The 13998-nt window shown below is 62.1% G+C and overlaps 1 protein-coding gene across 1 annotated transcript in view; it reads left to right on the forward strand.

Moving 5' to 3' along the window:
• The first annotated feature begins 1290 nt into the window (after positions 1–1290).
• The window catches only part of TGFA (transforming growth factor alpha), a 13431-nt gene continuing 723 nt past the window's right edge, over positions 1291–13998 (forward strand). The window contains exons 1-6 of the mRNA XM_068174355.1: positions 1291–1449; positions 5289–5342; positions 7221–7335; positions 9755–9904; positions 11520–11633; positions 13327–13453. Coding sequence (XP_068030456.1) covers positions 1419–1449; positions 5289–5342; positions 7221–7335; positions 9755–9904; positions 11520–11633; positions 13327–13453 — 591 coding nt within the window. The 5' untranslated portion in view covers positions 1291–1418. The remainder of the gene's footprint in view (positions 1450–5288; positions 5343–7220; positions 7336–9754; positions 9905–11519; positions 11634–13326; positions 13454–13998) is intronic.

Below are 13998 nucleotides of genomic sequence, written 5' to 3' on the forward strand. Positions count from 1 at the left end.
GGTGGCAGGGCCGGTTGTAGGGGAGCTGAAGGTCCTTGTGGGGCACAGGGGAAAGTCCTGGGGGACCCAGGGCAGGGGGTCCAGAGTGTCGGAGGGTCCCGAGGGTGGTGGGTCCAAGGGGTCATGGAGGGTCCATGGATAGGGGGGCTGGGGGTCTGTGGTCTCTGGGGTTTCTGTGGGTCTCTGGGGGTCCTATGAGCGGCTGGGGGGGTTCAGAGGATCTCGGGGGGGTCCCGGGGGGGTCGCATGAGAGGGGGACCGTGGTGGAGTGCCCGGGGGATCCGGAGGGTCCCGAGGAAGGGTGGTCCCGGATGGCGCCGGGTGCTTCCTGAGGGGTCCGGGGGAGTCCCGGGGTGTCCCGTGGGGACCCTGACGGGATCCCGGGGGGAGTTCCCGGGTGAGTCAGGACGATCCCGGCGGGAGTGCTCCCGGATGGTCTCAGGGAGCTCCCGGGGGTCCCGAGGGAAGGGTCGCCGGTGGTCCCGGGGTTTCCATGCGGGGGTTGCCAAGGTGGTCCCGGGAGGAGGAGTCCCGGGTCGTCCCGGGGGTGGGTCCCGCAGGGTCCCGGGGGTGGGTCCTGCAAGTGTCGGGGGGTCCCGGGGGTGGGTCCAGCACGGTCTTCGGGGAGGGGACCCGGGTGGACCCAGGGTATCCGGGGGGTGTGTCCCGCACGGTGTCCAGGGCGGCCCCGCAGGATCCCGGGGGGTCCCGGGGGGTCCCGGGGGTGGGTCCCGCAGGGTCCCGGGGGGTCCCGGGGGTGGGTCCCGCAGAGTCCCGGGGGGTCTCGAGGGTAGGTCCTGCAGGGTGTCCGGGGCGGTCCCGCAGGGTCCCGGGGGTGGGTCCCGGGGGGTCCCGGGGGTGGGTCCCGGGGGTGGGTCCCGCAGGGTGTCCGGGGCGGTCCCGCAGGGTCCCGGGGGGTCCCGGGGGTGGGTCCCGGGGGTCCCGGGGGTTCCGGGGGTGGGTCCCGCAGGGTGTCCGGGGCGATCCCGCAGGGTCCCGGGGGGTCCCGGGGGTGGGTCCCGGGGGTCCCGGGGGTGGGTCCCGCAGGGTGTCCGGGGCGGTCCCGCAGGGTCCCGGGGGTCCCGGGGGTCCCGGGGGTGGGTCCCGCAGGGTGTCCGGGGCGGTCCCGGGGGGTCCCGGGGGTGGGTCCCGCAGGGTGTCCGGGGCGGTCCCGGGGGGTCCCGGGGGTGGGTCCCGCAGGGTGTCCGGGGCGGTCCCGGGGGGTCCCGGGGGTGGGTCCCGCAGGGTGTCCGGGGCGGTCCGGCGGTGCCGCTGCCCGCGCTGTCCCCGCCCCGGCCCGGCCGTTGCCGCCCATTTCCGCCGGGCGGAGCCGCCCCTCGGCCCCGCAGCGGCCCCGCCGCCAGCGCCCGCCCGGCCCGGCCCGGCCCCGGCCCCGCTCGCTCCGGTGCAGCCCCGCCATGGCGGGCGGCCCGGCCGCGCTCGCCCTCGGTACGTGCGGGGCGCGGGGGGCTCGGCCCGGGGGGCTCCGCGCCCCCGGCCCCGGCCGGACCCCGCCGAGGGGGCAGCGCCCGCGGCGCCCCCGGAGCGGGGCGGTCCCGGAGGGCTCGGGGGGTTCTGGGGCTGGGTTCTGGGGCTCGGGGCTGTAAACTGCGGGAATGCGGTGAAAATCCCATAAAGTTCCCCCGCGCGGGCGCTCCCGAAGTTCGTTCCCTGTGGGAAAGGCGCCTTCGCCGCGACGCGTGAGTACGGCCGCGGTCAGACGCTTAATTAGGGCGGCTAATTAGGGCTAGGGGCTAATTAGAGTTGCGGGGGGGAGGGTGGGTGCCGAGGGAAAGGGGGGCGGTGGGAAGTGGGGGTGCTCCGGGCTGGAGCGGAGCGATGCCGGGACGGGAGGGGAGCGCGGATGCTCCCGGGGGAAGGAAGGATCCCGGTGCGGACGGCTGGAGCTCGGCTGGCTTTGTCGCGCTGTCCCCGCCGGTGTCACCCACCCGCAGCTCCGGTATCCCGGTGGGAAAGCGGCGCTCCGGGAAAGCGGCTGGGCTTGGCCCCGCTCCAGCTCCCGGCGCTGCCGCGCCGTGTCCCGGTCCTGCTCCTCCGCCGAGGCGCGCCCGGGGGCTCCGAGCGTCCCCCGGTGGCTCCAGCACCGTGTCCCTCCTCCCGAGGCTCATCCCGTGTCCCGTTCTCTCCCGCTCCTGCCCGTTCCCGTGGCTCCGGGTCTCTCTCCGGTCCCGGTGCTCGCCCTCGAGGGGCTGAGCCGCGGTTCCCCGCCTGTCTGAGCGCCCCAGTCCCGGTAATTCCCATCGCGGGTGGGATCCGGGTGGGAGAGGAGCCCAGACTGAGCCCCGGCGGATCCACTCGGGATGTGGGGAAGGAAAAGGGGGAACCGCTCCGGCTCCACGCGGGGATCGGGGCCGGGCGGATCCAGAGGGGATCTTGGAGCGGGGAACGAACGCAGCGGTAACGGAGATGCCGCAGGGAGAACTGAGGCTGGGAATTAGCGGGATGGAGCTGCTGGAAGCCGTGGGAAGGCCTGGAAGTCCTTGGGAGGGAGAGATCCCCGGAGATCCCGGAGAACGGGGTGGGATGGGGGTGGGTCAGCCCCACGCCAGGGCTCGAGCGTGGATTGTCCGAGTGTCCAGGAGGTGTCCGGTGTCCCCACGCTGGGCCCGGGCATGGAAAACTTCCCGAGGGCCAAGACTGGCGATGAGGGCTGGGCTTTCCACCTGCCCACGGAGAGGAGCTGGCAAGGAGAACGGAGGAGCCGGAATGCCCAGGGGGATGGATGCCCACTCATCCCACCAGAATGCCAAGGGATGGATGCCCACCCAGAACCGGGATGCCGGGGGATGGACACGCACTGATCCCACCGGGATGCCCAGGGGATGGACGCCCACCCAGAACTGGAATTCCCAGGGGATGGACGCCCACCCAGAACTGGAATTCCCAAGGGATGGACGCCCACTGATCCCACCGGGATGCCCAGGGGATGGATGCCCACTCAGGATCAGGATGCCAAGGGGGAATGGATGCCCACTCAGGACCGGGATGCCAGGGGATGGATGCCCACCCAGAACTGGAATTCCCAAGGGATGGACACCCACGTATCCCACCGGGATGCCAAGGGGATGGACGCCCACCCAGAACCAGAATTCCCAGGGGATGGACGCCCACGTATCCCACCGGGATGCCCAGGGGATGGATGCCCACTCAGGATCAGGATGCCAAGGGGGAATGGATGCCCACTCAGGACCGGGATGCCAGGGGATGGACGCCCACCCAGAACTGGAATTCCCAGGGGATGGACACCCACTGATCCCACCAGAATGCCCAGGGGGTGGATGCTCACTCAGGACCGGAATGCCAAGGGGGATGGACACGCACTGATCCCCACCAGAATGCCAAGGGGGATGGATGCCCACTCAGGACCAGGATTCCCAGGGGATGGGCGTCCACCCAGAACCAGGAGGCCAAATGATGGATGCCCTCTGATCCCACTGGAATACCAAGGGGATGGACAACCACCCAGAACAGGAATTCCCAGGCGATGCACGCCCACCCAGAACGGGAATGCCCAGGGATGGATGCCCACCCAGAACGGGAATGCCAGGGGGATGGATGCCCACTGATCCCACTGGGATGCCAGGGGATGGATGCCCACCCAGAACGGGAATTCCTAGGCAATGCACACCCACCCAGAACAGGAATGCCAGGGGGATGGATCCCACTGGGATGCCAGGGGATGGATGCCCACCCAAGCCACCAGGATGAGTCGTTCCCTAAATCCCGGGAGTGGAGGCGCGTTTCCCAAACACCCAGAACGGACGAAGCCCCGAGCCGGGAAAAAATGGGAAAGCTTGGGATGAGACCGGATTGCTGATTCAGTTCAGGCGGGAGGAGAATCCCCGAGGTCTGCGAGGAAACCGGGGAAGCCGTGGAGGATCCCTGAAGCTCCAGTGGATCCCTGAAGCTCCAGTGGATCCTTGATCCATGGTAGATCCCTGGAGCCGTGGAGGATACATGAAGCTCCAGTGGATCCCTAAAGCCATGGATGGTCCTTGAAGCTCCAGATGATCCCCAATGTCCTGGTGGATCCCTGAAGCTGCAGTGGGTTCCTGGGGCTGTGGTGGATCCCTGAATTTGTGCTGGATCCCTAAAGCCACGGAGGATCCCCAAAGCACTGCTTGGGTCCCTGAAGCTCCAGTGGATCCCCAAAGCTGTGGGCCGATCCCTGAAGCTCTGGTGGATCCCTGGGTGGATCTCCAAAGCCCTGTGTGGATCTCTGAAGCCCTGGTAGATCCCTGAATTTGTGGAGGATCCCGAAAGCTGTGGAGAATCCCCAAGGCCCTGGGTGGATCCCTGAAGCCCCGGTGGATCCCTGGGTGGATCCCCAAAGCCCTGTGTGGATCCCTGAATTTGTGTTGGATCCCTGAGGCTTTGGAGGATCCCCGATGCCTTGGGTGGTCCCTGAAGCTCTGGTTGATCCCTGGGTGGATCACTAAAGCTCCAGTGGATCCATGAAGATCCAGTGGGTCCCTGGGTGGATCCCTGAAGCTCCGGTGGATCCCTGGGTGGATCCCTGAAGCTCTGGTGGCGCCGGGATCTGCAGGACGTGCCACCCCAGGCTCCGTCTCTCTCCCGCCGCTGTTTCCGCGCCGTTCGATCCAAACCGTGAGGGAAACGGGGTCAGATCCCGGGAAATCGGTCAGTCCCGGGAAAATCCCAGGAAATCGGTCAGTCCCAGGAAAATCCCGGGAAATCGGTCAGTCCCAGTTGGCCCCAAGCCCTGGGATCACTCCTGGCCAGGGGGGTCACCCTGTCCCCTCCAAGGGGTCACTCAGGGGGGTCATTCCTGCCAGGACCCCGTAATTCCACCCCACAGGGAATTCCTGCATTTTCCTTACAAATCTTGGAGATTTTTCCTTAAAAACCTTGGAGTATTATCCTTTAAAATTCCCTTAATTTTTCCTTAAAAATCTCCAAGGGGGTCACTCGAAGGGATCATTCCTGCCAGGACCCCATAATTCCATAATTTTTCCTTAAAAATCTCCAAGGCTTCACTCAGTGGGGGTCATTCCTGCCAGGACCCCATAATTCCACCCCCACAGGGAATTCCTCCATTTTCCTTTAAAATCTTTGAGATTTTTTTTTCCCTTAAAAAAAAAGGAAAAACATCCTTGAGATGTTTCCTTAAACATTTCCGTAAAATTCCTGCATTTTCCTTCAAAATCTCGGGGTGGTTTTGGGCGACCCTAAATCCCCCCCCCCCACCCCCTCACCCCGGTTTTTTGGGATCAGGGCGTGGCTGACCCCGTGTGTCCCTCCCCCAGGTGTCCTGCTGGCCGCGTGCCACGCGCTGGACAACAGCACGGCCGGCCGGAACGGTGAGTGGCCAGCGTCGATTTTGGGGTTTTCTGGAATCCCACCCCTCCCCTTTATGGGGTGACGGGGCCCTGAGTGGGATCCTGGCCCCAAACTCCAAGGGGAAAACCGGGAATGGTTTCCTGCCCCCAAAAACAAAGGGTTTCTGGTCCCAAAAACAAAGGGTTTCCAGCCGCAAAAAGAAAGAGTTTCCAGCCCCCAAAAAAGGGTTTCTGGTCCCAAAAAGAAAGGGTTTCTGGTCCCCAAAAAGAGGGTTTCTGGTCCCAAAAAAGAAAGGGTTTCTGGTCCCAAAAAAGAAAGGGTTTCTGGTCCCAAAAAACAAAGGGTTTCTGGTCCCAAAAAACAAAGGGTTTCTGGTCCCCAAAAAGAGGGTTTCTTGTCCCAAAAAAGAAAGGGTTTCTGGCCCCAAAAAAGAAAGGGTTTCTGGTCCCAAAAATAGAGTTTCTGGCCCCAAAAAAGAAAGGGTTTCTGGTCCCAAAAAGAGGATTTCTTGTCCCACAAACAAGGGTTTCTGGCCCCAAAAAGAAAGGGTCTCTGGCCCCCAAAAAAAAGAGTTCCCAGCCGTCCAAAAAAAAGGGTTTCTGGCCCCTAAAGGGTGGCTCTTCCCAGCTCTGGGGACACGGGGACATCCCAATCCCATCCCACACCCCGGGCTTTAATCCCCACTTTGGGGCTGCCATAAATCAGGCTCAGGAGCCGGGGGTGGATCGGAAGTGCCTCGATCCCAAATCATCCCGAGCAGGATATTCCCTTCCGGGGGATAATTCAAACCAGTGGGGGATTGAATGGGATTTAATGGGATTTAATGGGAAACAGGAGCGGGGTTGGGCTCCCTCCTCCTCCCTTTTAAGCTCTTTAGGAAATTCCTGAGGGATTATTGAGGCAGGACCCGGCTGGGATGGCTTTGGGGTGGCTGCATGGCATCGCACACGGCGATCCCAAAACAAACCCTAAAGCAGCTCTGCTCGCCCTTTGGGATGGGAAATCTCCTTTTGGGGTGGGAAATCTCCTTTTGGGGTGGATAAAACTCCTTTTAGGGCTGGGAAGTCTCCCTTTGGGGTGGGACAGCTCCCCTGTTTGAGATGGGAAATCTTTTGGGATGGGAAAAAATCCTTTTGGGGCTAGGAAATTTTCCTTTGGGATGGGAAGTCTCCTTTTGGGGTGGGAAATCTCCTTTTGGGGTGGATAAAACTCCTTTTAGGGCTGGGAAGTCTCCCTTTGGGGTGGGACAGCTCCCCTGTTTGAGATGGGAAATCTTTTGGGGTGGGAAAAAATCCTTTTGGGGCTAGGAAATTTTCCTTTGGGATGGGAAGTCTCCTTTTGGGGTGGGGAAAATCTCCTTTTGGGGTGGGAAATCTCCTTTTGGGGTGGGAAATCTCCTTTTGGGGTGGGAAATCTCCTTTTGGGATGGGAAATCTCTCTTTTGGGGTGTAAAATCACCTTTTGGGGCTGGGAAATCTTTTGGGGTGGAGAAATCGCCTTTTGGGATGGGGAAAAAAATCCTTTTGGGGCTAGGAAATTTCCCTTTGGGATGGGAAATCTTTTAGGACAGAAAAATCTCCTTTTGGGGTGGAAAAGCTCCTTTTGGAATGGGAAAAATCCTTTTGGGGTGGGAAATCTCTTTTTGGGCTGGGAAATCTTTTGGGGTGGAAAAATCTCCTTTTGGGGTGGGAAATCTCCTTTTGGGGTGGGAGACAGCCAAGCCCCGTGTCCCTCCTGTCACCCCAAGGTGCTGCCACCCCTTTCCCCACGGATTCGTGCCCATCCCGGGGGGCTGTAGGGTGGGGGCTGCTCCCTGCAGGGATCCCCGTTTTTGGGGGCGCCACAGCCGCGTTTGGGATGTCCCAAAATCCCCTTTTTCCGCCTCGTTTTTCCCGCAGCTCCGGTGGCGGCGGCAGTGAGGTCGCACTTCAACGAGTGCCCCGACTCGCACCGGCAGTTCTGCTTCCACGGCACGTGCCGCTTCCTGGTGCAGGAGGAGAAACCCGCCTGCGTGTGAGTGCCCAACCCCCAAAAAAACCCCAAAACTGTGGGGTCAGGAGAAACCCGCCTGCGTGTGAGTGCCCAAACCCCAAAAAAACCCCAAAACTGTGGGGTCAGGAGAAACCCGCCTGCGTGTGAGTGCCCCAATCCCTAAAAAACCCCAAAACTGTGGGGTCAGGAGAAACCCGCCTGCGTGTGAGTGCCCCAATCCCTAAAAAACCCAAAACTGTGGGGTCAGGAGAAACCCGCCTGCGTGTGAGTGCCCCAATCCCTAAAAAACCCCAAAACTGTGGGCTCAGGAGAAACCCGCCTGCGTGTGAGTGCCCCAATCCCTAAAAAAATCCCAAAACTGTGGGGTCAGGAGAAACCCGCCTGCGTGCGAGTGCCCCAATCCCTAAAAAAATCCCAAAACTGTGGGGTCAGTGTGCTGGGAGACCCCAAAACTGTGGGGTCAGGAGAAACCTGCCTGCGTGTGAGTGCCCCAATCCCTAAAAAACCCAAAACTGTGGGGTCAGGAGAAACCCGCCTGCGTGTGAGTGCCCCAATCCCTAAAAAACCCCAAAACTGTGGGGTCAGGAGAAACCCGCCTGCGTGTGAGTGCCCAAACCCCAAAAAAACCCCAAAACTGTGGGGTCAGGAGAAACCCGCCTGCGTGTGAGTGCCCAAACCCTAAAAAAACCCCAAAACTGTGGGGTCAGGAGAAACGCGCCTGCGTGTGAGTGTCCCAATCCCTAAAAAAAACCAAAACTGTGGGGTCAGGAGAAACCCGCCTGCGTGTGAGTGCCCAAACCCCAAAAAAACCCCAAAACTGTGGGGTCAGGAGAAACCCGCCTGTGTGTGAGTCCCCAAACCCCAAAAAAACCCCAAAACTGTGGGGTCAGTGTGCTGGGGATCCCAAATCTCCCGTCTTGTTGTCCTGGGGCTCCCAAAATTCAGGGTTTGTTGTCTCAGTGATCCCAAAACTCCGGGTTCGGTGTCCCAGGGGGGTTCCGCTGTCCCTGCTGTGTCCCCGATCCTGGGGTGACTCCGTGTCCCTGTTCCCATGTGTCCCCGTCCCCTGGTGACCCACGTCCCTCAAATGTCACTCGGGGCACGTGGGGACACGCTGACCTGCTCTGTGTCCCCAGGTGTCCCCAGGTGTCACTCGGGGCACGTGGGGACACGCTGACCTGCTCTGTGTCCCCAGGTGTCACTCGGGGCACGTGGGGACACGCTGACCTGCTCTGTGTCCCCAGGTGTCACTGGGGGCATGTGGGGACACGCTGACCTGCTCTGTGTCCCCAGGTGTCCCCAGGTGTCACTCGGGGGTACGTGGGGACACGCTGACCTGCTCTGTGTCCCCAGGTGTCAGTCGGGGCACGTGGGGACACGCTGACCTGCTCTGTGTCCCCAGGTGTCACTCGGGGCACATGGGGACACGCTGACCTGCTCTGTGTCCCCAGGTGTCACTCGGGGCACGTGGGGACACGCTGACCTGCTCTGTGTCCCCAGGTGTCCCCAGGTGTCACTCGGGGCACGTGGGGACACGCTGACCTGCTCTGTGTCCCCAGGTGTCACTGGGGGTACGTGGGGACACGCTGACCTGCTCTGTGTCCCCAGGTGTCACTCGGGGTACGTGGGGACACGCTGACCTGCTCTGTGTCCCCAGGTGTCACTCGGGGCATGTGGGGACACGCTGACCTGCTCTGTGTCCCCAGGTGTCACTCAGGGTACGTGGGGACACACTGACCTGCTCTGTGTCCCCAGGTGTCACTGGGGGCACGTGGGGACACGCTGACCTGCTCTGTGTCCCCAGGTGTCACTCGGGATACGTGGGGACACACTGACCTGCTCGGTGTCCCCAGGTGTCACTCGGGGTACGTGGGGACACGCTGACCTGCTCTGTGTCCCCAGGTGTCACTCAGGGTACGTGGGGACACGCTGACCTGCTCTGTGTCCCCAGGTGTCACTCGGGGCACGTGGGGACACGCTGACCTGCTCTGTGTCCCCAGGTGTCACTCGGGGTACATGGGGACACGCTGACCTGCTCTGTGTCCCCAGGTGTCACTCAGGGTACGTGGGGACACGCTGACCTGCTCTGTGTCCCCAGGTGTCACTCGGGGCACATGGGGACACGCTGACCTGCTCGGTGTCCCCAGGTGTCACTCAGGGTACGTGGGGACACGCTGACCTGCTCTGTGTCCCCAGGTGTCACTCAGGGTACGTGGGGACACGCTGACCTGCTCTGTGTCCCCAGGTGTCACTCGGGGCACATGGGACACGCTGACCTGCTCTGTGTCCCCAGGTGTCACTCGGGGCACATGGGGACACGCTGACGTGCTCTGTGTCCCCAGGTGTCACTCGGGGTACGTGGGGACACACTGACCTGCTCGGTGTCCCCAGGTGTCACTCAGGGTACGTGGGGACACGCTGACCTGCTCTGTGTCCCCAGGTGTCACTCAGGGTACGTGGGGACACGCTGTGAGCACGCTGACCTGCTGGCCGTGGTGGCAGCCACCCAGAAGAAGCAGACCATCACCGCCCTGCTCGTGGTGGCCGTGGTGGCCTCGGCGCTGCTCGTCACCGTCTGCGTCCTGGTGCAGTGAGTGCCACCGGGGGAATTCCTGGGGACAGCCCTGACCCTGACCCTGTCCCTGTCCCCATTCCCAATCCCTGTCCCCATCCTTGTCCCCCATCCCCATTCATTGTCCCCATTCCCTATTCCCTGTCCCCATCCCTGTCCCTGTGTCCCCATTCCCTGTCCCAGTCCCTATTCCCTGTCCCCACCCCTGTCCTTGTCCCTGTGTCCCCATTCCCTGTCCCAGTCCCTATTCCTTGTCCCCATCCCTGTCACTGTGTCCCCATTCCCTGTCCCAGTCCCTATTCCCTGTCCCAGTCCCTATTCCCTGTGTCCCCATTCCCTGTCCCAGTCCCTATTCCCTGTCCCACCCCTGTCCCTGTGTGCCCATTCCCTGTCCCAGTCCCTATTCCCTGTCCCCACCCCTGTCCCTGTCCCGTCCCTGTCCCCATTCCCATTTCCTGTGTCCCCATTCCCTGTCCCCATTCCCATCCCCGGCCCCCATTCCCAGTGTCCCTGTGTCCCCATGTCCCCGTCCCCATGTCCTGTCCCTGTCCCCAGCTGCTGCTGCCTGCAGAAGCGCTGTTCCTGTCCCCATGTCCCCATGTCCCTGTCCCCGTCCCCATGTCCCCTGTCCCCATGTCCTGTCCCTGTCCCCATGTCCCTGTCCCATGTTCCCATGTCCCCATGTCTTTGTCCCCCTGTCCCCATGTGCCCATGTCCTATCCCTGTCCCCATGTCCTTGTCCCCATATCCCCATGTCCCCATTTCCTGTCCCTGTCCCCCTGTCCCTGTCCCCATGTCCCCTGTGTCCCCATGTCCTGTCCCCATGTCCCCATGTCCTGTCCCCATGTGCCCATGTCCTGTCCCTGTCCCCATGTCCCCATGTCCCTGTGTCCCCATGTCCCCTGTGTCCCCATGTCCTGTCCCTGTCCCTGTGTCCCCATGTCCTATCCCTGTCCCCGTGTCCTGTCCCTGTCCCCATGTCCCCATGTCCTGTCCCTGTCCCTGTGTCCCCATGTCCTATCCCTGTCCCCCATGTCCTATCCCTGTCCCCGTGTCCTGTCCCTGTCCCCATGTCCTGTCCCTGTCCCCATGTCCCCATGTCCTGTCCCTGTCCCTGTGTCCTCATGTCCTATCCCTGTCCCCATGTCCCTGTCCCCATGTCCCTGTCCCCATGTCCCTGTCCCCATGTCCTGTCCCTGTCCCCATGTCCCCATGTCCTATCCCTGTCCCCATGTTCCCCATGTGCTGTCCTTGTCCCCCTGTCCTTGTCCCCATGTCCCCATGTCCCTGTCCCCATGTCCTGTCCCTGTCCCCATGTCCCTGTCCCCATGTCCCCATGTCCTGTCCCTGTCCCCATGTTCCCATGTGCTGTCCTTGTCCCCCTGTCCTTGTCCCCCTGTCCTTGTCCCCATGTCCCCATGTCCCTGTCGCCCATGTCCTGTCCCTGTCCCCATGTCCCTGTCCCCATGTCCCCATGTCCTGTCCCTGTCCCCATGTCCCTGTCCCCATGTCCCCATGTCCTGTCCCTGTCCCCAGCTGCTGCTGCCTGCGGAAGCGCTGTTCCTGTCCCCCATGTCCTGTCCCTGTCCCCATGTCCTGTCCCCATGTCCCCATGTCCTGTCCCTGTCCCCAGCTGCTGCCGCCTGCGGAAGCGCTGTCCCGGCTGGTGCCGTGAGCCCGGAGCCGGCCCCGAGAAACCGGGGGGGGCTGCTCAAGGGGGGAGCGTCCTGCTGCCACAGCGAGACAGGTGAGGGACACTGGGGACACCTGGGGACACCGGGGACACCTGGGAGAGGTGAGGGACACTGGGGACACCTGGGGACACCTGGGACAGGTGAGGGACACTGGGGACACCTGGGGACACCGGGGACACCTGGGAGAGGTGAGGGACACTGGGGACACCTGGGGACACCGGGGACAGGTGAGGGACACTGGGGACACCTGGGGACACCTGGGACAGGTGAGGGACACTGGGGACACCTGGGGACACCGGGGACAGGTGAGGGACACCGGGGACACCTGGGACAGGTGAGGGACACCGGGGACACCTGGGACAGGTGAGGGACACTGGGGACACCGGGGACACCTGGGACAGGTGAGGGACACTGGGGACACCTGGGGACAACCGGGGACAGGTGAGGGACACTGGGGACACCTGGGACAGGTGAGGGACACTGGGGACACCTGGGGACACCGGGGACACCTGGAACAGGTGAGGGACACTGGGGACACCTGGGGACACCTGGGACAGGTGAGAGGACACTGGGGACACCGGGGACACCTGGGACAGGTGAGGGACACTGGGGACACCGGGGGACACCTGGGGACAGGTGAGGGACACTGGGGACACCTGGGACAGGTGAGGGACACTGGGGACACCTGGGGACACCGGGGACACCTGGGACAGGTGAGGGACAACTAGGGACACCTGGAACAGGTTGGGGACACCTGGGGTGGGAAGCATGTCCTGCTGCCACAGCGAGAGAGGTGAGGGACACCTGGGGACACCTGGGACAGGTGAGGGACACAGGGGGCAAGTGAGGGACAACTGGGGACAGGTGAGAGGACAGGGGAGACAGGTGAGGGGACATAGAGGACAGATGAGGGGACACCTGGGACAGGTGAGGGGACACCTGGGACAGGTGAGGGACAACTGGGGACAGGTGAGGGGACACCTGGGGACAGGTGAGGGACAACTGGGACACCTGGGAGAGGTGAGGGGGACACCTGGGACAGGTGAGGGACACAGGGGACAGGTGAGGGGACACTTGGGGACAGGTGAGGGGACAACTGGGACACCTGGGACAGGTGAGGGGACACCTGGGAGAGGTGAGGGACAATTGGGACACCTGGGACAGGTGAGGGGACACAGGGGACAGGTGAGGCGACACCTGGGGACAGGTGAGGGACAACTGGGGACACCTGGGAGAGGTGAGGGACAACTGGGACACCTGGGACAGGTGAGGGGACACCTGGGGACAGGTGAGGGGACACCTGGGAGAGGTGAGGGACAACTGGGACACCTGGGACAGGTGAGGGGACACCTGGGACAGGTGAGGGGACACCTGGGAGAGGTGAGGGACAACTGGGAGAGGTGAGGGGGACACCTGGGAGAGGTGAGGGACAACTGGGACACCTGGGGACAGATGAGGGGACACCTGGGGACAGGTGAGGGGACACCTGGGGACAGGTGAGGGACAATTGGGGACACCTGGGACAGGTGAGGGACACAGGGGGACAGGTGAGGGGACACCTGGGGACAGGTGAGGGACAACTGGGACACCTGGGAGAGGTGAGGGGGACACCTGGGACAGGTGAGGGACACAGGGGACAGGTGAGGGGACACCTGGGACAGATGAGGGACACAGGGGACAGGTGAGGGGACACTTGGGGACAGGTGACACCCCGGGCTGTAACCGCTGCCATTCCCATCCCCACAGGTGTGTGACAGAGCCGGGACCACCTGGGGACATCTGGGGACACCTGGGGAGCCCCCCAGGACCGTCCCCTCCCCCCCCCCCCCCCGTGCTTCGGATCCTTTTTGGGGCGTTTCCCCCCTTTTCCCGGGTGTCCCCTCGACTTTTGGGTTGTTTTCCCAGGATTTTTAAACCCCAAATCTTTGGGATCTGAACCCAAACCCCCGCCAGGGATGGGATTTATTTTTCTACAAAGAAAAAAACCCAACCCCCGGCTCATTTCTGGGGACAAATCCCAGCTTTTTATTAATAATAAATGAATTTAAATCCCAGGAAACCTCCTCGGGCTGGAGGCACAGCCTTAATTTCCCCTTAGTAACCAACCCGGAGCTTTTCCCTCTGTTTTGGGGTTGTTTTTGGGGTGGTTTTTGGGGTTTGTTGTTGTTTTTTTTTTTTTAAAGTCATGGTTACTCTCATGTCTTCTGTATATGTTGCACTGAAAGTTAATATTTAATGTTTTAATTTATTTCGCCTGGTTTAAATTAATTTTGATTCTTATAAAGATGTTCTTGTCATCGCCTGGTCTTGGGTTTGTTTTGTTTTGTTTTGTTTTTCCCCATCCTGAAAACCTGGATTAGTTATTTAAGTGATGGAAAACCACTTGTTTTTTTCAGGAAATTTGTGGTTTGGTTTTTT

Source organism: Anomalospiza imberbis, chromosome 28 (assembly GCF_031753505.1).
Source record: "Anomalospiza imberbis isolate Cuckoo-Finch-1a 21T00152 chromosome 28, ASM3175350v1, whole genome shotgun sequence".
In the NCBI taxonomy this organism is placed as follows: domain Eukaryota; kingdom Metazoa; phylum Chordata; class Aves; order Passeriformes; family Viduidae; genus Anomalospiza; species Anomalospiza imberbis.